This window comes from Enhydra lutris, unplaced genomic scaffold, assembly GCF_002288905.1.
Source record: "Enhydra lutris kenyoni isolate GAN:26980312 unplaced genomic scaffold, ASM228890v2 scaffoldscaffold10, whole genome shotgun sequence".
NCBI lineage: Eukaryota > Metazoa > Chordata > Mammalia > Carnivora > Mustelidae > Enhydra > Enhydra lutris.
In genome coordinates this window covers 13,470,432-13,495,361 of record NW_019154094.1, presented here as the reverse complement: position 1 = coordinate 13,495,361, position 24,930 = coordinate 13,470,432, and the positions used below count along the sequence as shown (strand labels likewise).

The 24,930-nt window shown below is 37.0% G+C and overlaps 1 protein-coding gene across 1 annotated transcript in view; it reads left to right on the top strand.

The window, feature by feature from the left end:
* The window catches only part of LOC111143961 (ELKS/RAB6-interacting/CAST family member 2), a 943,496-nt gene that overhangs the window by 463,591 nt on the left and 454,975 nt on the right, over window positions 1-24,930 (top strand). The window contains exons 13-14 of the mRNA XM_022497998.1: window positions 7,503-7,696; window positions 13,361-13,372. Of these exons, the coding sequence (XP_022353706.1) occupies window positions 7,503-7,696; window positions 13,361-13,372 (206 nt within the window). The remainder of the gene's footprint in view (window positions 1-7,502; window positions 7,697-13,360; window positions 13,373-24,930) is intronic.

Below are 24,930 nucleotides of genomic sequence, written 5' to 3'. Positions count from 1 at the left end.
TTCTCTGATTTGAAGAATAGACACTCACTTATATTTAAAACTTTTATTTATTTATTTATTTGTTTATTTTATTATTATTATTTTTTAAAGATTTTTTTTATTTATTTGACAGACAGAGATCACAATAGGTAGAGAGGCAGGCGGAGAGAGAGGAGGAAGCAGGCTCCCCGCCAAGCAGAGAGCCCGATGTGGTCTTGATCCCAGGACCCCAGGACCATGACCTGAGCCGAAGGCAGAGGCTTTAACCCACTGAGCCACCAAGGCGCCCCAAAACTTTTAAATGTTACCTTTTACATCAGTTTAACCCCTTTATCTGTGTTTAGTGTATTTTGATTCCTGTCGAGAGGTGAAGTTTTAACATATATTTTTAAATGTTCAACTAATTATCCCAGCACCATTTATCAAATAATTCTTTAACAACTTTTCTTCATACTATTTCATTGTATAGTAAGTTCTCATCTGGATGAATGTCTTCATTTCTGAGCTATTCAGTTTTATCAATGTCTGTTGCTTTTTGGGTCAGAATTTTAAGTACTGTGGCTTTACAATATTTTTAAGTATCTAATGAAGCAAATTCCACCCTAATTCTTTCTGCTTTTTATTTCATTTTGTTGTAGTGTTCTTAGCCTTTAATTTTCTATTATTCCAAGTAAACTTCAGGATCACATTGTCAAATAAAAAGCACAACTGTTGGTGATTTTAATTTGAGTTATACTCAACCTATAAAATAATTTTTAGAATGATATCTTTCCAATATTATTTCTTCCAATTCATGAACTTGATGCAGTTTTCTTTATTTCATAGATCTTTTACAGTAAAGGTTTGACATTTTCCTGTTAATAGGCGTGTGATATTTTAAGGATAGTTCTAAGTATTAGTATATATATATTACTATATCTCTCTATCTATATAGATGTATCTATATCTATCTATATAGATATGTGTGTATATATAAATATGATTTTTAGGTTACTAAAAATTTATGTGAGGTAATTTTTGGTGAATGCTATATTTCTCCTTTCATTTTCTAACCAGTTATTGGTATCTAGGAAATTTCTTCTTATTATTGTATGTTTATGTTGAGTAAGGCCCCTGTATAAATTTTGGTGAATTAATTGTTTTTGTTAAATAAGATCATTTTACACTCAGATCTATATCCATTAATCTAAACCAAATGAGAGTAAATAAAGATTGACCTTTGAAGTCTTCCTGGGAACATTTTTTGTCCTGGAGTAGAAATAAACCTACTTTTGAAACTCCTTTACTTGTACTTTAGTCACCAGGTACTAAGTGATGCTGTAATGCCATTTCTTAGGAATCTAAAATTTTGTCTTTGTATCCTTATTATTTCTCATAATAATAACCTTTCTGCAGCTTAACTACCAGTCTCTACTCCTGGAGGAGTTTTGTCTTGTCATTATAAACACTATGCAGGTTATCTTCAGTTCAATTTTTTTTTCTTCCCTTAGTTCTTAATTCCAGACAAATAATATGGTCTATTCATCAGTCTCAAATACCGACTTTGCCATAGCTCTAGTAATTATTATGCCCAGAGATGGTATCCAGAGGTCTCTTATAAATTTTTAATAAAACTTTAGTGCTTCTGGCTCCTAAATTTAGTGCATTGTATAATATCCTTGTTGCTGCAAGGCAAATGACTGATTTGGAGGCACCGAGGACAACTTTGTGACTGGCCAGGGGATAATTGAGAACACTCTAATGTACTTCCACACATGTGAGTCTCCCCGCCCCTTGCCTGGTCACTATCCATTGAAATCCTGTCTTTTCTGCAAACGCATCTTTTGCAGGGCTCACATTTTATGTAACAGTTTACAAGAAAAAGACCAAGCATTTTTCCACTGTAGTGAGAGAAAAAAGTCTTGTTAATGTTCAGTGAGGTCTCTCTGATTTATAGGTCATCATAGGACTCTGCAATCCAAAGGACATGGTGCACTGCATTATAAATGCTTTCACAGTCCCTGTTTAGGTACAGTGGTTTATTTTTGTGATTTTCAGGGACTATTTGAAAATTATTTGATTCACTCATAGACTAGTCCCCCCAACACAACGGAAAATTGCAAATATTAAGAGAGAATTCACAGCATGCACACAGCATGTACAAATATATGCACACACACGAACGCACACGTCATGCTTGCTCCAGGCTTTCAGTAGCTAAAGAACTCAGGTAATATTTGTAATGACATTTAAGATTTGAAGTCACATGTTTTATTTCAGAACATCCAGATAATTAGTTCAGTTCTTTACTTTGCTAATTTTATGAAATTCCGTAGTTAATAGGGGGTACATTATAATTGTATTTTTGTTTAAATGGTCTTAAAAACTGTTAAGCATACAGTTGGTTCTTTTTATTTTGTATATGTGTGATATAAGAAAAATTATTTTGAACATTTGTTCATTTATTTAAAAATATCCTATTTGGTGCTTGCTTCAGCAGCACATATACTAAAAATATCCTATTTATTCCATCTTTAAGAAAAGTTTCATTTTGGAATAGTTGTAATATGAAAATTGTGAGTATTCTGGATGTACTTAGCTAGAATTGTAAAAGAAGTTTCCTTTAGAACTAAGTAGGGTAAGATTCAAAGTTTTATCATTATTAGATTTTGAATGTATCATTTAGGCTCAGCTTTTATATTTGGTATTAATTAATTAGATTTAAAATAAAATGTAAATTTTATAATATGTTACAGTTCTATAATTACCCTTCAAACCTTTATTTTTAAAAAGTAAGGTTTGTTCATAACTCAGAATTATGTGAAGGTTGAAACTTCTTTTAGAAGATTGAAATAAAATATAATGTTTAAAGTAGTGTACATGCCCTCTTCCACTGCTCAGATATGAAAGGAATGTTTAAACCCCCAAAAGTGCTGCAATTAAGAATCATATTTTCACTGTGCATAAATTTAACAAATTATTGCTAAAACCCATAAGCACAGGGAAGAAAAACCATCAGACTCATTAGTTAGTGTCTGCTTGTGCTTTATGAACATGACTAATCATTCGTTTATTTTGAAAGAAATGATTTTTTACATTGTTAGGCCCCATTTCAAAGAAAGAATGCTATACAATATTATAATTGGATATTCCCTGCCCAGTTTCACAGTAGGTTTCTGGGCCAAAGTTAATGCTTTCCTTTCTAGGCACTTGGAATGATGAATTAGAATTTTATTGAAAATAATCAATGCCCAAAATTTATAGGAAAATTATTAATAAGCTTGTGATTTTTCATATTGATACTATCAATCCCTGGTTTGGCTTAAATCACTTTTTGCTCTTAACTTTAATTTAAATATAATATTAACTTGAAACTTTGCTTTGTTTCCTGAAATAGTTCTAAATTCTATAATTAAAATAGCCCCTAGGTATTGTTATGTACTACTTGTCCTAAGTCATGGCCAAATTTCTCTTTTGTGCTTGATTCAGGCTTTCAAAGTCAGTTCATGTAAAATTCCAAGGCTTGCCCACATCAGTGAGTCTCCAAAGTTTGTTTTGATTGTTCCCATTTATGGGGGAAATTTCCTTATAAATGTAGGAAAACATAATTGGAGGATCCTCAGAACTTACTGATCTAATATGCAATACAGTCATTTCTGAAATATTTTTTTCCCAACTTTCTGTGTTTCTGTGAGATGCTTGAGAGTTGCTCTAAAAGTTAACAGAAATAATGTTGAGGCAGAACCAGATACCTGGATTTGCCTTTAAACTGACTGGTTTAATCAACAAAATTAAATCTCTACATTAAGAAAAGGATTTTCATTGACTTTTTTTTTTTTGTTCGTTTTATGACTGGTGGATGTCTTTGAAAGTGACAATGTTCTACCTTATATTTATAATAAGTAGCTTCTAAAACCATTAAATCCACACCAATCTGCATTTTCAAGAGTTAGATTCCTGACTAATGAAGAGAGGGGACAAAGCTGATGTGCCTTAGAATGAAGTGGGCAGTCGCTTCCTCACCTTTTGGGGGAGCTAATTCAAGATCCATAAGGAGAAATAATTGCTGTGTATTTTTAGTTTAAACCTTGAATGGGTGAGAATGCCATGGTAGGAATTTGTTCAGATAATGATTATTCAAATATATATCTATATTTTTTCTGCAGTGTCTAAAGTATATTAGGTCCAATTCTGTTACCTACTTTTAATCCCTATTAGGAGCTGCCATTCTAGGTTAAAGAACCCATTGTTATAATTTGAAAAGCCAAGAGCATTGCTAACTGCAAATAAAGTGCTTCCTTCACTTCATTTTTAGAGGAGGCTCTGACCTTATAACTTGGAAGGAAGTGTTGCTTTATAAGCTCAATTTCCTCCTGTATTTCTTTAGTATAGTATAACTCTCATGTTTGTAGATCATAGTATATCACACTCATGCTACACTGCCTAACAATTTCAGCCCATCCTCTGAAAAGTAATGATTCAAGCTGAATAGAAGTGGTTACTTGCAATATCATTTATAAATTCTGTGGAGACTTTTGCCCCCACTACTCAGGTTGGATCAGGGATTCACCAGCTGTTCAGTCATGAGAAACTCCTCTCCTGAGTCTTCGCTTGGACACTAGTGATGACCCAGAAGTAGATGTTACTCATCCACCTCTGTATGACTCTTACTTAAAGCTTTCTATTGACTTAACAGTTTTTAAATGGTATCTATTTACATGTTTATTTAATAACCCTTCAGGGAATTCTGGCACTTATCATTGGTACAGAGATCTATTTAACTCAAAGGTATTCTTGTTTTAAGAGGAAGAATCATTAGCACCTACAAGTGTTATCTAAAAGATACCAGGCTAACTGTAAAGGTGGCTATGATCTCTTTTAATAATATGATCTAACTTTAATATCACATGAGGCCAACAGTGGCCTAGATTCAGGCATGTCTTTTTGTAGGCTTTCTGTACTTCTAAACATCCCATGAGTCATTTGTTTGATTGAAAAGACTACCAACCCATCTAATTTCACCCAGTGTCAAAAGCTGGCCTTGGGTTATCTTCTCTTCATAGAGCTAAAATAAAGAATGTGCTCAGATACCCATTTACCAGCAGACTGCTTTTTCTGTAAGCCTACAGGGAGGCTTCTCTAAGACATGTGTAGTATCTTGATGAGAAACTAAATAAACCTGTTAACTTAGCTGTATAACAAGCCCCACTAGCGGAGTGCATATCATAAAATAATACTCATAATAAGAATACAAATGAATAATACCTTCCCCATGTTTGTTGTATGGTAGCTTTATCTGTCCTTGGCAAGGCCAACTCCTTTGCCCACAATAGTCATAAGACACAGGGCTAAATTTAGAATCTAGGTCTCACGAATAGTAATTATGTACCCATTTATTAATAGTCATAATCATAATCATAAGAAAAAAAAACGACCAAAATAAAGCACAGTGGCTAACTGAACTGCTACCATTTTGTGAATCTTTAAGTCAGAGTCAAGAAAGGAATCTTAAATCAGAGGCATGCAATGGAAGCATATTTATATTTGTTTTGTGTGTTTCTAGTTCAGTTCCTGAATTATTTTTTAAAGATCTTAGTATTGTTGGTCAGGTTGTTTGAGATAATGTCATGAAATGCTCCTTAGCTGCCATAAAATAATGGTAATATGGCATAAAAGTGGAAAAGAATTAACATCAATATTTTGTTTTCTTTTTCTTAGGAATTTTAAAACTATATTTTCAGTGCTTTTCTGATACAAGAGTAATGAATTGATACTTATCACAAATATAAATAGGTATAGAAGTATTTTCTTTTAAATTAGAATATCGACCCTATATTTTAAAAGTGACAATTAACAAATTAAAATTTTCATTACTTCAATTTAAAAATTGTTAGATGAATAAACTTCTAAAGGCATATTAGCTCAGGATTCTCTTTCAGATTATTTTAATTATACTGAAAAAGCTCACTAATCTATTAGAATGAAGTCTAATGTACATACTAAGTAAATAAAAATAAATGCTTTCTGAGAAATATTGGTAAAAGGGAATAAACTAGTACCTGATAGTAGTATGTTGAATTGATAAATTTCTCCAAGTTCTTTTTGCATACTTGAGTTTATTTCTTGGATAAAGAAATCTTAGGTTAAAGAACATGAAAGCAAATTATTTTCCTCCTATCCTCATGCTTAAATAATATGTTACATGCAAGAATATTATTCTAAAAATGATTATTTTGTCATAAATAAATTTATTTTTATACTAATTGTTTAATTTTTTCAACTAAATTCATTGCAAAAACTGTCAACCTTGTAATAGTAGTTATTAGTATTAATTTTTCTAACCATGCATGATTCATTTAACCCCACAGTAGCTGTAGCTTGCTTGCCTGTTTTTTCCCTGAAATTAAACAAAAAGATATAAAAACACAATGAACATCTGTTCTATATAGCAAGACAGCAGAACAACCTAAGTCCTAATAAATTGTTAACATTGTATGATTTCACACATGGATTTTGGAGATACATACATATATGACTTCTCTGAACTTTCTCTGTTGAATGTGCACTGTTGTTAAACTACTTGTTTTTTCCCTGCCTACTCTTTGAAGAAGTCATTTAGGAATAATGGGAAACAAGGGGTAGGCAAAACATTGCAGTGCAGTGTTATTTTCATCTGTCTGAGAATATTTCAGCCAAAAGTTTATTTTGGGAAAAAAAAAAAAAGCCATAACACACTTTCAGACACACAAAACCACAAATACTTTGGCTGCAAATTATTCTGCAGTGTTGTTGCTGTGTTGTTGCCTGTGTATGTTCTTGTGTGAGAAGCTGCCACCCACCCATGCATGTGTTTGCAGATTCTTGTCTGTGTGCTTGTTCATGAATTAGCTCATCCTCCTCCTGGTTCAGGTTAAATTTACTTAAGAGAACAAGAATTTATGGGTATGACTGTTAGCTGGAAAGCCCTTCCTCACTTGTGAGTCTTTCTTTCAACCTACATCTTCTGCTGAAATTTCTCAGTGGGATGAAGTACTCAGTCATCAGTTAACCAGTCTCTTACATGTTACCTGGCTTTACATATACCCTTGATAGTTTTCGGAAAAATAATTAAATATTGTTTTATCTCAGTTTCTCTACTGGAAAAGGAAGCTGTTGGTATGAATCACCTCCTTAACTGTGAGGAGTTGAATTGTGTTAGTTCTGCTTGCCAAAGCATGAGGAATAAAGATGTCAGTCTCTCCCCACACTCATCCCCCATTTCTTGGTGGGGAAAAAAAACCCCAAAAGTAATAACATTAATGCAACAAAATATTAACAATAAAAAACCCTCTCCTGTGAAACTGTAATATAATTTAAAATCAGTATTTTTCTGAAGTAGCCGAATTATGTGATTTTCCATTTTGCCTTTTAACTGACAGTATACCCATAATTCTTGATGATGATTATTTTTTCTCCATTGATAATTTCTGGACCATTGGTGACTGCACTACCTATTGTCCTAAATTGTTGTCTTAACTACATTCTTTAAAAATATAATGTTGAAGGCTCATAATATTGAAGATGACTCCAGGATGAACCCAGAGTTTGCAGACCGAATAAAACAACTTGATAAAGAGGCCTCTTACTACCGTGATGAGTGCGGCAAGGCCCAAGCGGAAGTTGACCGGTTGCTGGAGATCCTCAAGGAGGTGGAGAATGAAAAGAATGACAAGGACAAGAAGATTGCAGAACTTGAGAGGTAAGTTTTGCAGCCATGTTGTGAGTTGTCAGCAGTGAGTGAACATGGTTTGCTTAGTTGTCCATCACAGGTTGTAGTGGATTTGGAATGCATATTCATATTTCAAATTGGAAACGAGTGATGTGTGAGGAACAGGCCTGTTAGGGATGACGTTATGTTTCTGTGGGATACTCAAGAAGGCAATTGGCTTATCTTTTGAGGGCTTGTGTACTTCTTAAGTGTTTAAGAAAGTAATGGCCAAGTTTCTTGAGTGATGTCCCTCATCTAGCATGTGTGCCAACAAAGTGTGTGAGAAACTGAGGCTCTGACTACTTGGAAGCTTAGTTTAGTTTTGTTTTGTTTTGTTTTTACCCATGAAAGACAAGCATTTGTGGTTTAGGTTTGTTTCAAGCAAAAAATGTATTTGGCAATTCATTCAAGATAGGAGAAAGGGAAAGGAGCTCATATCCTTTCGATGTTTTTTGGCACACCACAACAAATTCATCTGGCATGTATCTTTTAAGAGGACCTTACAACATTTGTAAATAAATATGTTTGAATAGGGTCTAAGGCAGGCCTACCTGATAGCAAATTCTGTCTAAAAACAAAGAAGGTTATATCAGGGTTCCAGAGTATTTAGATTTTCAGATAAATCATATCCATATTGTATTTGTATATAGGATAGACTCTAAAAATAAGCTTTCTATCAATGCATTTTCCTATATTTCATATAAGGAAAGAATTTCTGAATAATCTTACGTAACTCCATTACCTCTGAGGATTTCTTATTGGTTCAGCAATAAGGCAGAATTTGTCTTTCCTAGATTCAGTCCATATGGAAGAAATGAACAAATTTTGAATAAATCAGTGAATGTTTGCTAGCTCTGATCAAGACACTTGTGCGGCCTGACAGGACTTTAAGACATATGCAGAATAGCTCCCTGTGGCCTGTGGAAAGAGCATAGGCTCTACTGACAGAAGGATCTGGGTTCAAATTTTGCTTCTGCTTTGTACCAGCCATGTGCCCTTAAAATGTATTATACTTTTCAGGTGCCAAGTCCTTGTGGGATAGTTACATCATTAGGAATAATTGAATACTAAAACAAATAAATTCTCAGTATTAAGTGGCCAGGTATTAAATGGATAGGTCAATTCTCAAATTTTCAACATTTTTAAGCATAGTATTTAATATATTCAAACTCTAAATCAATTAATATTTCACTTAAAAACCTTAGTATTACTTTGATGATAACTGGATTTTTATACACTGTGACCAATTTTAGTGATTAAGTCAGAAATTTCTTTTCCCGAGATAAGTGTACAAATTAAAATCCTTAAAGGCTTAATATTAATTTTAAAATGTGGAATGTTCTGCCAGTTTATTGGTTCTTAAAAACACAGTTAACTTTAGATATATCTACATGTCTACTTTGGAAATGTATATTAGGACCAAAATTTTTCCTGAAAAGCTGATGTTAAATCACAGGGACGTTACCATCACATCTCTTTTATTGGTGAGAAAACTGAGACCCTGAAAGGTTGAATTACCTCTTGGAGGTTGGTCCTGTGGTCAGAAATAGGCAAAACTATAATGTATTTTTCCTGACTCCTAGTCTATTGTTCTGAGAAGCTATGAGCCTCTGAAGAGTATAATATTGTCTATGCCTTAGATAATATTAGAATAGTAATTATGATAATAATAATGTATTTTTTGTGCTCACTGCTCTGCTGAGCAGTTGACCTGTAATACTGTATACCATTTAATCTTACCAACAACACAGGAAGTATCATTATCTTCATTGCATAGATGAGAAAACTATATTACATGAATGACTCACACAGATTAATTAACTATATGTAACTTCCTAAAGCTTTCAGAGTTTATAAGATTCAAAGTCAGAATTTGAATCCAGGTCTAACAGGTTAGTGACTGAGAACAATCCTGTCCAACAGTGAGCCAGAAGGAAGAAGTTAGTCCAGTAGCACTGAACAGCCACATAGCCTGCAGAGAGAGAGAGAGAGAGGCATTGCTGCTGGGCCACAGGAGATCTGTCTCATCTTTATTAGCTTTCATGAGAGAAAGTGATGTGCCCCACATTTTGAAGCTCCCCAGAACTGTGACTGAAAAATCAGGATCAGCTACTATAAATATTTGCATAAAAATAGTGTAGTCATCTAGTTAGACAAACAGGTCTTAGCTGGACACTAGTGCCATTAAATCATCAAGAATATTCACATTTTTATATCCTCAATATGGAATGTATTAAAACAACAGTGATTTTACAGGCATTTATCTTTATGTACTTTCTGCACATTTTCTTTATCTCTGCCTTTGCCTTTCCTTAAAGCTGATGCCTCCCAGGCACTGTAATTCATAAAACGTGTGGTGAGACTTGAGTCTGTCCCAGTTCTCTGCCTGCCTGTGTCTTGGGTCCAGCAGCAGAACATAGTCTGGGAAATGTCTGAGATCCAGCCCCAGTCCAGGCCTGAAGGAGGTTGGGGGCAGGGGTGGAAAGTAAGAGGGGAAGTTTCTTGGGAAAAGAAGAGCTCAGCCTCGGCCTGACTTTCTGAATCATTATCTGCTGGGCTCCATGTGTATTCTGACCAAAACATCTTTCTTGTTTGTCAGGCAGCCCTTTTCAAATTGGGCAATATCTCCATTTTCTGGTTTAAACTATGAAATTCCTACCTCGTAACGTGGGGAACTAAAGATTTCTTAGCAGTGTGACATATATCTCCATTTTGGACTCATAGAGGAGTGTTTGCAATTAAGTTTGTGATTTTGAAAACCAAAAAATTGAACTTGAAATAAATTTGTGGTCTCTGGTCTGTAACGTGACCTACCAGAGTGAAAAGACTTCTTTTTAAAAGCAATGAGTGTTCTAAAATATTCCAGAGCTTCAGTCATGTGCAACAAAAGGTTCAGGGTTAGGAATAGCATAACTCAAATGACACTGATGCTGGCCTACTTCTCTCTCAGAGGGCAGTTCTTGTTTGCTTTCTACGCTGCTAATCTTCCTATTTTTTTTTTTTTCACAATGTATACATTCCAAATCAAATATGCCTGGCACTTATAAGGATGCATTTACCTCTTAAATTCCACGTGAAGGATGTTTTACATCAGCCATTAACGATTTTGCTTTTCAAAATGCATATTGCTCCAGTGTGGTCCCCATGTGCAGTTTTTCCTATAAACTTTTGCACTTGATGCTGATGGCTCAGCAGGGAGCTTCTGCCTTGGACAGCGAGTGAATGGACTCTGGGGAAGGTTGACACAAAGTGGGTGAAGGGCCTCGAGCATACCCCCTAAGTGTTGGTCCAAATCAAGCTGAAGTCTTTATGTGATCGCTGGTGCTAGATACCACATCTGCTGTATGATCGGGTAGGTAATCAAACATTAAAGAGACTGACGTATGTGGTCTTTCTATGTCAGTGCCCATCAATGGCTCTGAGTTTTATTTAGAGTTTCAGAATTAGTTCTGCCTTAGGGAAAAAGAGAGAGGCTAACAGATCTCTTGTCCAACAAGGTCTGCTGCCACTAGGTTTCTGCATCTCAGCCACCAAAACGTATCAGTCAGGTGACCATTCATGTAATTATCCTAAATATAGTAGGGGGTTTGTTGGTATTTGTCTAGGGGACAGGAAATGTCCAAATCAAGCCCTTGATCACATCCCTCCCCACTGTGGAGAACAGCATGCGTCCTTTGGGGTTCTGCTCATAAGACATAATGTCAGAATAGAAAACAGGTAGCCCTTAATTATCTGGATCACTGACTAATGCCATCAGACATTCGGACACTTGAGCAATCATCTTAGATGCCTAAAAGCACCTTATCTAAGGTTGAGAAGCAGACTATTATTTTTCCTTCTGAATTTTTTCAATAATGTGATGACATAATTTCTTTGATGCCTTTCAGAACACTTTTAACAAAATGTAAACTAAAGCTTTATTTAGAAAAATGGGATACCGTGTTCTAGAAGTCTCATGATACATTGAAGAAACCTGATACCAGTTCTGTTTTGATATAAACTCTTCTTGCTGAGAAATATCCATTTATATTTGATAAAGTGTTTGAAGAAATTTCAATGAAACAAGTGGCAGACAGTTTTGCACCATCCCTACCAACCCTTTGGGGAAGGTCATGGATGCCTTTGAGAATTTGATGAAAACTAGGAATCCTTGGAAAAGTCAACTAATTTCAAATGTTTATTTGTTGTTTCAATTTAGGATGCTCTAAAGCTTGGCCATAGACCTCAGTTTGATATACCTCTCTGATCCAGAAGAATTTGAAGCAACAGCTGGGGCCAAAGTTCCCACAATAATCATGGCTTGATCTAACTTATTTTTAATCAGTTGTGTGTTCATGATCACAAAATACTGTGCAGGGGGATTTCAGATATGAGGGATTATTTGACCAATGCTTGCACCGTGTGTTTAATCCTGAATTTTCTCTTTGATTTTTATCATTTTGATCAACACTGTTTTCATTTGAAATGTTCTTGTTTAAACTTTCGTCTGAGGATTTATTTTGTTTTTCCTTCCTCTGTGAAATGCTTAAAACTACTTATTTATTTTAAATTTTTTAAAGTTTCATTTATTTAAGCAATCTCTGCATGCAACATGGATCTCAAACTTACAACCCCAAGATCAAGAATCACATGCTCTTTTCACTGAACCAGCCAGGTGCTCCTAAAAGTACTTTTTAATAGTATGGAATGGTGGGGTCCCCTTGAGCAGATCACTGGTATCATATTTGTTCATTTACTTTGTTGTTTTACAAAGAGCATTAAATAGATTCATAAAATAAATGTTCACTGTATGCTCCTGTGGTAGCTTGAAGATCATCACTTTTTTTTTCTTTTAATTTTTGCTTGGATTTGGGACTTTATTATTTTGACCAATAAGAAGGGCATCTTAAATATTTTTGCACAGATAAGTTATCAAGCATCTGGATATTTTCAGGGATGGAAGTATGATCCTCATTTTTACAACTGAAAAAAAATTACTCTCAACTTTGGAAGTTGCTCTGTCCTCTCTTGGGAGACTGATAGGTAGGCAGCTCCTCACCCAAAGCCCTGCTCACAGTGTCTTTGATCATTGCTAGGTGCAGTGCTTTGTGAGCATGTAAAATGTAAATCTTTGAATGGAAAGCCAAATTGTTCAGCTCCTTTTGATTTTCAAGGAGGAAGGAAGAACATCTCATAAGATGTAACCGTCCAACTTACTGGTTCAAATAAAATCTTTCCGACATCAGTGCTTACCACTAGCTCTAATGCCTTAGTAACTTTCATTTCAGTTTATTAAATAATAGAATTTTGTATGGACACAGATAGGAACTGTCCCTATGAATATTCCACCAGAAGAGGGCAAATTCTGCTGTTGCATTGCTACAACACACCTCTGGTTCACACCAGTGCTTACAGTGGTAATGCGTGAGAGCAGATATTGGTTTCCTATGTGTAATATTTAATAGAACAGTTTACAGTGTGTGCCCAGGGCTTTTGGGGGTTATAACAGATAAAAGTTGCTTTATTGTCCTTCATTTGGTTATAAAACCTGCTAATATAACATCTGTTGGCTGTATGTTTAAGACTAATGCATTTCCTTCCTTTTATTCTCTTTTGCTATCCCTTTTCTTTTCTGCTTATCCTCCAAATCGCTGCTTTCACCCTTGCTCCAATCAGCTTGACTCTCAGGTCAGTACTTTCAGTTTTTCTTCTAACTGCCTTTCCCTCCTAAGCTCAATTTATTGCTTGCACTTGTTTAACAAACACATTTCTGAAATGGTTTTCCTCTGGCCACCGCATTTTTTTTTTTTTTCCATTTCATCCCATGCCTAGGGAAGGTTTGTTTTATGAGAAAGCCATATAGGTGGGAAAGGGCAAGAAGAAGATGGGAAGTAAATCACGTTGGATTATTCGATACCTTCGATTCCCAGATTATACAACGACTAAGAGAAATCAGAGTGAAATTCTAGAGCATTTCTCCCAAGCAGCTCAGAAAATTGACTGTGTGATGATAAAACATGTTGCAGTGGAAAAAACAAAATCCAGGATGCTAAATTTAACCTAGGAGAACAAAAGATCTGCCTGTGACACAGAAACTCAAAAGCTAAATTTAATAGTGCAAACCACTCAGACTTTTTGGTTAATAAATCACTGTGTTTTGAAAGATTTATGATACTTTTTTAAAGTCACTTTTGAAAATTATCAGTGTGTTGGTAACATATTGTACACACATGTTATTTCCTGTCATTGTTTTGGTTTTTGACTTTTTAACTTCATTTTTATTAGCCGTAAGACGTACTTTAATTACCTAGGGCATAGCATATGGGACCAAATGTAAAACTAGATTCAGCATTGACTATGTGCATCCTGATATTAAGAAGCAAAATGAATATTTTGTTTTAGAAATGCATCCCAGATTTGATTCCTCTTAGATAGGAGTCCAAGTCAGTAACTGGTTCTCCTTTAAGTCAAGCAAACCTTCTCCTTATAATAATATGCAGTACTATCTAGTGATTTCTTCATTTAATCAATGCATTTACCAGACAGTGCTCATGGTATGATTTGGGCTACCAAGTCTTGGGAAAAAAAAAAAGAAAAGAAAAGACTCAAACTGATAGCCAGTGCAGTTGCTCTTTGAGAGGCAAGCAATGTTATTTTCTTCTCTTTATTCAGTATCTATACCTGTGTGTCTATCCACTGCTCAGCACCTAAGCCACCAGACCAATTCATTTATGCCAGCAGCAGATAATTGCAAAGTGAGTCCTCCTGTCCATACACCAGTTTTGTCCCACTGCCTATTCCCAATCCCTGTGGCTCATAGTCCCTGAAAATGAAACCAAATCTCTGTTATTTCCACATACCACAGTGGGTGTCCCACAAACTTCATCTCACTGAAGGAAGCCCATTCTCAAGAGTTCTCCTGTGATCTAAACAGGGGTCAAAATCATGGTCCTACAGAACTGTTCTCACCCAAAATCTAATAACTATTAATTCACTTTCTGGTGCCCCTGTGTGGAGATACAGACATCATAATGAAGGTTGGAGAGGAGGAGGTTGGCCACATCACATCCAAATCTTTCCTCCAAGCTTTGGATGCACTCCTTTAATGAAGCTTTAAGCTTTTCTCCTTGCCTGTATTTTTTGTTTTCTTCCTCATTTTGCCTTCCCTCTGCTGCTCCTGTTGATATTGAAGCCGTTGAGACCAGGGGCCACTTTGGCTCCCACACCTAAAACTCCCTGCCAGGACCTTTAGATTTGTTCTACAGGCATTCTGCTGTGTCTTATGTGTCAGAAACCTGTACTGTGTAGTATTTAGCTTTTTTCAGTTTCATGGCGATTGAACATGAACTGTGACTCTCAGAAGACAGGATGCAGTATTAGGGCTGGGAGAGGTTGTGGGTACCAAGGGGTCTTTCTACAAGGGGCTTGGTATGTCGATTAGGTTTGGTAAAATGTTCAGTCCAAGTCTAGTTGCGTGAACTATATGGTCAAATTAAGATTCAGATCATTTCAATATCATTTAACCTCTTGCCCCAAATGAACACAATGGAGAAAATGTGCAATCCTTGTCAACAGCCTCTTGTTATATTTTTAGTGTAAGACTAATTGGGCAACCCTACTTTCCTGGAACAAAAATGTCTATAGGTCTTGGAAGCTTTCTTGAGCTTCGACAAGTTTCCGGAGTTAACTCTGCATTTTTTCCACCACTTCCAAGTTTACCAGTTAAAATAAAATGAAATGGACCAATTCTGGAGAGGAGATGGATGGGGGGGATGGGCTAACTAGGCGATGGGCATTAAGGAAGACACTTGTGATGAATACTGGATGTTGTATGTAAGTGATGAATCAGTCACTAAGTTCTACACTTAAGACTAATATACTGTATGTTAAGTAACTGGAATTTAATAAAAACTTGAAAAAGAAAAGAATATTTAAGGGAAAACAAATGTAACAATTGAATTGAACACAGGATCTCTGGCCCATGCACTTTCTTTATATGGCTCACAGTTGAGATACATATATTTGTGTGTGTATGCATATACATATATGTGTGTATACACATAACACGTATATATATTTTTAAAAAATGTATGGTCTTTCTTACTATAGAATTTTGTAGTCTGTCCTGCACCTCCCTACCTCCCAATCTGAAGTTTGAAAACTTGACTAACTCTTGGGTCTTCTGTTCTGTGCTAGACTCTATAGGAAATCTTCCCCTCCAGCTACCTTTTTAAATGGCCTCATTTCCTTTACAAACTCTATATAGACTCTGTACTTGAAATCAGGTGGACATATAATAAGGATCTGGTTTGGTAAAATGAAATGTCATATTCCAGACCTGTTCACGTTCTCACCCCAGAAAACTCCACTTCTGTCAAGAATCTCTTTGCACAAAAACCAGTGGGAAGCTGTAGGGATATAATAGGATCCCTGTATTGCACTCTGAGGGGAGGGCTTATGTGAAGTTTGCTCATTTCTAAGAAGTATTTGTGAGATTAGCATGTGACTTATGGCAGATGAAGTCATCTAGATAAATGTATACAGCAACTGACCAAATAAATAAATAAATAAATAAATAAATAAATAAATAAAAAGTATCCTTTGGGATTCACTTCAAAATCCTGCCAGAGAGTTGACCAAGTAAAACTAGAAGGCTCGGGCCTTTCTGGGCTCTTCCAGGCTCTGATTTGCTTTGGATCCTGGGTCAGCTACTTCCTTGTTTGTGCCTCAATATCCCTCCTTGGAGAGGAGGGAGCTGCTTTTGGAGTAGGGCTTCTGGGATCCTCCCTTTTTATGTACCACAGAAGTGGAATTGGTGATGGGCTGTGTGCATCTCCCTGGCAGGCAGGCTCCAGCTCATGTCTGAGGCCTGGCAGCAGGCATGAGCTCATTGTTACAGAGTCACTTCAAACATTTCCACCAAAATAAACTCTTTGTGATGTTTCCCCAGAGTTCAGTACTGCACTCTCAATCTCTCATTCTTCTAGCAAAGGATGAAGTCATTACTCTTGGACCTAAGAGGCCTGTTGCCCAAAGAAATAATGAGAAGCAACTTGCTTAGAGCATTCCCTTGCTATCCTGCAATTTGCTCTTTGCTAGGGTCAGTTCTTGCCCCATTCTCTCCATAGACACCTAGTAGGCACCTACTGTGTGCTAGGCCTGGTACTATATGCTGACCTGGCATTTCTGAAAAAATAGCTGATGAAAAACTGACGAATTCTTTGAAGAAATAATGTATATGACATTCTTAATTTTTACATTCATGATGCACATCCATCTTAGAAATAATGGAAATAACAAAAGTAGAAGTAGAAGCGGTAGAAATAATACTGGGCATTAACTAAGTGCCAGCACTGAATTAATCACTTTTTATATAGTATTTACTCAAAACAACTGTATGATGTTAGGACCACCAATTCTTCCATGTTGGAGAATAGAAAACTGGAGTTCATCAAAGTCGAATATTATGCTCAAGTTAATACAGCTAGTAAGTGACTAGATTGTTTTTTTTTTTCACCTAAAAGCCAGTCCTTTCTGATATGCAAATGGAATCTTTTGCCACTTCTGCTCCAGTTGCATTAAAATCTTTGAGAAGACTCACAGTAGGGACACCTGTGCAGTTGTGTGTGATCCATGGTTTCCCAAATATGAGGTTCATAGAATATACCCCATGAAGCACTTGGGGAAATACTGTCCTGCCTGCTGTGCTGCCAGCCTCTGTCTTTGCCCTGAGATTCATGTCCACCCTCCCTTTTCCCTCTTTGGGCTGGTTTCTTCTCAGGTGTCACCTCTCCAACCTTCCCTGAGCTCCTCAGATAGATGCAATTTCCTTTGCCTTGATCTTCTTAGAGCTTTATCTGACCCTTTCCCTGGCCTGTGTTAAAGCCTACCTTGAATTAGGCATTGTGTCTCCTAGTAGATGGTGGCCTCCTTGAGCACTGTCTGGGTCTCCAGCTCCATGGGGTGTTGTGCCACACACTGGAGGTGGCTGGAAGTCACACTCCTGTGTGCTGAATAAATGACTCTTGAAGAGAGGAACTTCCATTAACTTCATCTCACCCCTCCCACCCTCTACTTGGTCCCCGTGGAGAGTTGCTGGTAGCAGAGTTGACTGCACTGGTGATCTTACAGCTTTAGACAGGAAGCCCTGAGAAAAGCTATGATCAGTTTTTTATTGAGCCAGATGCTTGAAAGTTCAAGAAACATAAAGACACAGATAAAAGGAAAGGAGAAAAGATCTCCTTCTGAATTTATTTCATTTTCTTCCTCCCTCTCTCCCTCTCTCTCTTTCCTTCTTCTGCTCCTTCTTCCTTCCCTTTTTCCGCCCTTTCTTATCTCCCTACTTCCCTAGTGTCTTTCATTCCTTCTTTCCACCTCCCTTTCTTTTCCTTTCCTTTGCTTTCTCTCTCCCTCCCTCCCCTTCCCCATCTTTTCTTGGCTGTTCATTGAAATCCTTCTGCATGTGGGAGTTAGAGCTGGGTGTTGGGAATATAGCAGTAAAACAGACATGACCCCTCCCCTCACTGAATTCAAAGACCAGCACTTCCTATAAGGAAGGATTTGGCCACTAAGAAAAATAGTTTGTCCCATTTATGCTAATAACTGGAAAAGCTGGGTTTCAGGTGTTTTTTAAAATTCCTTTTCCTGTTGGGGTTGAAGGGGTTATCCACAGGTCAGAAAATTATTTCCCTCTTTTAGCTGCCTTACACTAATGCTGACATTTCTGGTGAAGTGTCAGAAAATTTTATGCCCAAGCAGAACTGGTAGAAAGCCAGAAATCAGTTGATTTTGCTTTGGGTGCAAATATTTTATTGGGGATGGAAAAAGTTGTTTTCCCTGATTTACAACTCCTGCAAACATAAAGTGGATTCTATATTTGGAAATGTTTTTGAACCTTTGAGGTGTAGCCAGGGGTTGGTTCTTGCACCTTTCCGACCTGGCCTTGGTAAGACTTGCCATGGCTAATGTTTTGCTGAGCCAGCTCCAATTTGTAGAACTAGGTCTTTATGCTCTGTATTATTTTTACTTTTTAACTTTTGCTTGAGTGGCTGCTCTGGCTCTCTCTCTGCATCCTCTAGAATGTGAAGAAGATAGAGGAATACAGTTTGCATTGTAGTTGAAATGCTTTCTCGTACAGAATGCTTCTGAGGTTCCTTGGAGATGACTAAAACCATTCTGAACTTGCAGATCTATTAAAACAGTGACAACAACAGCAAAATCAAGAGAGAGTCCCAGGTGGACCTAATAAGTCTTGGCTCCAGAAGAAGAGATGCCAAGGTGGTAGGGTTAACCATTCCTTTCCCCCCCCCCCTCCTCCCCCAACCGACCCCCTATTTCTCACCTACTCCTGGCTTTTGGTTGGTACTACCATATGGATGAATATCAGCAAATAGTAAATCTCTCAAGATATGTTAGCCTTTTCTGTAAATGTTGAGAAGGGGAAGGAATTTTTTAAAAAAATAGCTTCTCAGTATTATTATAAATCACTTTCTAGAAAAATAATATCTATTTCCTTTATATGGCTTTTCTTATGAAATGTGAATTCTATCACTTCATTACCCACAATAACAGCTCAAGTTGTAGGGAAAATTTATCCAACTAGTGACTGGGACTCTCTTCCATATTGGGTAAAGGTACTTGGAATTTTCACACTGTGTAATTTCACATTTTTGTGAAGCCTACATTTTGGAGGGACCTATTTAAAAATGAGTGGGTACTGTGTACCTTTCTCTGAACAAAATACCTTATTGTTGATATATCTAACAAAGGCTTTGGAAATTTCTTTGTAAGGAATTTTGATAATTTTAATATTTGCTGTTTTTTTAAACTTTACTCTAAATTCAATGAGTACAATACAGGTGAAGGTTAATTGCAATACCAAGCTAAAGAAATATGAAAACTAGAATAAGAAGACAGAAATTGGCTGATTTTGCTTTGGGTGCAACTATTTTATTGAGGATGGAAAAAATTGTTTTTTTCTAATTTACAGTTCCTGTAAAAATAAACTGTATAGAATTATTTTCGTAGAAAAACTTTAATTCTAGAAATTATAGAGTGAGTCAGGGAATGAAAAGAAATTTCCCTTTGAAGAATCTCTTGTTGCATTTATTTATTTATTTATTTATTTATTTATAGTCCAAGAGCAGTGAGACTTGTCTTTTAACTTTAGCTTGCCCATTGACCTTCTCTTCCAGTTTTTTTTTTTTCTAATTGGTAACATTGTTAATATAAGAATTATTCTTATTGGTATACACAGAGCAGAGTGTATAATAATTTATTTTTGCAATAATTTTTCCAGTGATAGTTGAAGAGTGTGTGATCCTCACCATGTGTGGATGAATTATACTAATTTCTTGTGAGACCCCCACACGTAATTGTGAGGAGACACCGTGAGCATAAGCAACTCTTGAGACATTTTAATGTGTGGGAGGAGCAGAACTTCAGGCAGTGAATTGCTTTGCAAAATTTTACTTCAGATCCTGGGAAAATCTCTTTAGATAGCTTTGAGAACATAACCATTACTTCTCCCAGATGGGAACGTGAAGTCACGGAATAGTCTCTCAGTGGCCTTTGGTGTTGGTCAACTGGAATATTCCCATGGCTGGACAAATCTCGATGTGATGTGTGAGTTGAAGTGTAAGAGAGTGGTTTTAAATTTAACTTCAGAGCCCTCTGCTATTTAATCATATGTCAGTTTGATGGTTCCAAGGACAGCATGATATGTTGCTCACAGATAATTACCGTGGAGAGAATGAGTTGGTTATAATAATGAATAGCTGGAGAATCTTCTGATAACCTGTGATGAGTGGGCCTTGGTGAGAAACACTCACCGGGCAATTGGCACATAGGTGTCCTATCATGCTGGTGAGTGTGGGTGCTCTTCCACCACCTATACATGCAAAGCAGGGGGCTTTTTAGGGATTCCTGAGTAGATAAAATAGCAATGCTCTTGGATTTCATGTGTGTCATCTATCCCAGACCTGTTACTACTTTATATTAGTATTTCACTTATAATCCAGGTTATTCAAACTGCTATTGTCAGAATGTTACATGTAGAAAATTAAACTCCATCTTTAAAAGGAACACCCTCATGGCTGTGGCATGTTGGGTACACATCCAGAGGTCTTTAAGCCTCTCCCTGTGTTTATAAAATGGAGACAGTATATTATACTGATCCCTCAGAAGGCTTTTGGGCACATGAACTGTTGGGCATGGAGCACAGTCTGACCCACAGCAGATGTTCATTAAGTGGTGATGTTGTGATGAAGGGTTTCATGACAAGAATAATGGGTGAGAGTATGGGGTTCATGCAAGAGAGAAGTGGAAGGTGATCTGTTCAGGCAGCCTCCTTGGCTTTCCTAGAAAATTCTAGAAAATTCAGTTGCTGGAATAATGATTTTTAAGGCTTTTTCCTCTTAAGCCATTGAGAGACTTTGAGGGAAGGGTTGAAAAGAACCTTAGTCTGCTTAATGCTTCTTTCCTGAGGGATATGAATAATTAAATCTAGAAAGTTCCATCCTTGTGTTTATTGAAAAATAGTCTTTTCAATAAGATTACTTCAGCCACAAGTTTTCCATATCTGTGCATATAAGGACCTTATGTTGAGTTTAGTCCAAGTACCCAAGTTTGTTCCTTTAGCCATTTATTTACTTTATTCATTAACTTACTCCCCTTCATCGAATAGTAATTGTACGTATGATCTGTAGAGGCCTTGTGGTGTAACTTGATCTATTCCTAGAAGCAGCATCTAGAAAGATGGAAGCAAATGGATAGGATTTATAGTATGATACTAATGCAAGTGGTATAATGAAATACACGCTGTTCTGCATCTTGATTTTCTTTTTTTTTTTTATGTCTTTGAGATCTTTCCATATCCATATATACCTCTCCATTCCTTTTTACTTCTGCATACAATTCCATTGTACCTGTCTCCTCCTGAAGGACTTTGAGGTGTTTCAGATTTTTTCCTCTCATGTAGACTGCTATAATTCATAACTTTGAATAGGCTTAATTTCATATGTATATGACAGTGTCTGTAGGATAAATTTCTAGATGTGGAATTGCTAGGATAATACCTTTCTAATTTTTCTAGTTGCCTTTTACAGAGACTAATCCATTTATAGTCCTATCAGTAATATATGAGTGCCTCTTTCCCCATTAACTCTTTCAAAGCAGTGTAGTTTTTAAGCATTTTTATCTTTGTCAATATGGAAGGAGAACAAAGGCATTTAAATGTAGTTTTCATTTGCTTTTATCTCATTACAGGTGAAGATGAGGCATCTTTAAATATGTCCATAATTTGTCATATTCTTTTGTTGTTTTTCTTATTTGTTTTTAGAAGTTCTTTATATATTAGAAAGATTACCCATTTGTCTGATTTGAGTTTAAAATGCTCCTTCCTGCCAATATACTTTTTCTAAATTTTGCTAATGGCTATACAGAAATTTTTTAAAATTACCATTTTATAGTCAAACATATTCAGTCTTTCCTATTATAGCTTTTGAATTTTGTGTCATAGTTAGAAACCTCTTTCATACTATAAGAACAATTGTCTTGTAATTTTTGGGGGGGGGTATTTTTATGGTTTGATTTTCTGCATTTAGTCTTTGAACCATCTGGAATTTATCTTACTATAAGGTATGAAGTATGGATATAACTTTACTTTTTTCTAGGTCAAGTGAAGTTTAAATGTCACTTCCTCTGTTTGCCTTTCACTGGAGCTAGCCCAGCCCAGGTTAGGTTTGTCTTTTATAAATTTATGTAACTTCCCACTAGAACATGAAGCACAGTCTTAATTCTTGTTCAATGTCTGTCCTCTAGTCTAGAGTGGAACTTCCATCTGGAAAGGACCTGTCTTATCTACCCAGTGCCTGTAAAATAGTAGACACTTAATAAATATTTGTATAATGAATTAATAACATGACTTGTAAAGAACTGAAGTTATGAGAGGATAGAAATTATGAATAACCAGAAGCTACGGAAAGATGCGCAGGTTGCATGTGAGCCATCAAAGCTGACATAGAGGGGAACCAAGTCAACACAGTGGTGGAAGATTAGATAGCTATTGTTATATAGGACAATAAAACAGCCCGTGTTTAGAGTTACCTTGGACTCTGGATGGCTTTCCCATACCCTTCACTGTGAGACTCAGCAGAAATACCTTTTTTTTTTTCCTTCTTAGGAAGTCTAATTTTTCAGCTTTCCCTGGGTTTAGTGAGACCTGCCTACATGATTGAGATCCCTGCCTAACAGTCGCAGGATGTAGGGACAGGTGTGGAAAGTATGGCAGGAGCTAAGAACAGAGAGGTTTTATCCAAGCTGTGTGTTAGATGCGTTGGGACAACTAGGTAGCTCTTTCTAATAGGCAGATAGGAATGAAAATCTGGAATTGGACAAAGAGGCATTACTCGTGGCAGAATGTGCCAGATTCAGTATGAATGTCATGGGCATTCAGAAGATGGAGGGTTCAGGGAAGTTTCTATGAATGTGATGGTATTTGCACTGGACAAGAAAAGTGGAAAGAATTTTATCAGATGTAGAACTAGGTGAGGAGCATGAGCAAGGGCAACAGAAGTGAGAAGGTACAATGCCTAGGAGAGAGGGTAGGGGATTCTGTAGCTTCAGTTCTAGAATAAGGAGAAGTGTGGGCAGTTAAGGGTTTGTCAGGACAGGGAAAGCCTTGAGTGCTTAGCTCAAGATTTTGAACTTGTTGAGTCTGGGAATAGCAGGCAAGAGTATCCTCCAGGAAGGAGGATGAGCTCTGTAGCACTGCAGGGCTAGAGAGGTAGGCAGTAGCCCAAGCTAGGAGGAACAATGGTGCTAAAAGAGGGTGGTTGTACTAGAGGTTGAAGGGGGAAGAACAGGCTTAAGAGATGCAAGGAGAATTAATAAAACAAGCAAACAGACAAAACACAAAAATCATCAGCCTGTATATCTATCCTTTAGTTTCTAGAAGAAACTGACAGGAAATTAACTAGAGCCAGCAGGACGGGAAAAACAAATAAAACCTAGCCACTTTAATAGCAGCAAGAAAATAAAGGTGTGGTGGCAGAGATTTTTGCACAAGAGGTCTGTAGTTATTGTTGCTGTTACAGTAGAAGAGAAACCAAAAGACTTAGTTAAGTGCATATTGGGTGCTCTACATGATGCTATACTTTTTAGAGTTGATCACACATCTTCTTTATGCCAACTCCAAAAACCGTGGGGGCTATTATTGGTCCCATTTGTGAAAAGAGGACAGCCAGGCTCAGAGAAGTTAAGTAACTTGCCCATTGTCACACAGCTGTTAATTAGTGGAACCAGGATTCAAACTCAGCTGTTCTGACTCCAGAACCCAGAATCAACGACTGTATCCTCTTCCACAGTGAGAAGTTTTGTGCTGGGATAAATTGGTTTGGCCCACTAACTCCTGATACCATAGGGACCACTCTCTAATGTGCTTCTTTTGGGGGTGGAAAACTATTTCTATAACACAAAGGATTCCAAGCGCTGATGAAAACCTCTTATAATGGAAGTTGAGAAGCTGTTTGTGTTGGCAGTTTCAACAGCCTTTTTTTGAGCTGCTGGTCTGAGTCTTCACCCTCTCTTGAGCAGGAATGTGGAATTCCTCTTTTTGAAGTGACTTGGAGTGGGCTTGGTGAGTGGGCCTCCGTGGAGGCAGCAGTGCCTTTGTAGGCTAGAGACAGTCATCAGCTCTGGATGGGCTTCAGGAAACCTGCACGGCAAAGGTGGGGGAAGACCTCAGGCCATCCATCCTCCTGCCTGCTGAAGACAGTTCCCGGTGGGGAATTCTGGGGAAGCAGCCAAGAGAAAAGATGTATTTCCAGGAGGGGTTTTCTGCTTCTTCCAGGAATCATTCTTGGGACAGTTCTTCATGGCCCCACACAGTGTGATCAGAGAATCCCAGCAGCATAAAAGCTGAAAAGCAATGAAGGCCTTTTTTTGTGATAAATGATGGGTTTCCTTTTGGAATAAAGGAAAAAACAGCACAAACAAAACAACTCTCTGATAGAGAGAGGGTCTTCTCTGGAGCACCGGATCTGTATCTCCCTTGATCTTGTCTGAGGCATGTGGGAGGGTTGGCAGCACATAACAGAGGCTGAGAATTCAAACCCATGGACTAGTGCCCCTGTTCAGGCAGTCATCATACTATGGAATCATTTCTTCCTCATCATTATGGCTAGGTCAGAGGGCAGGTATCATGCCATCAAAATGTAGTGTCTTCCTCCTACAGAGTTTGGGTGGGT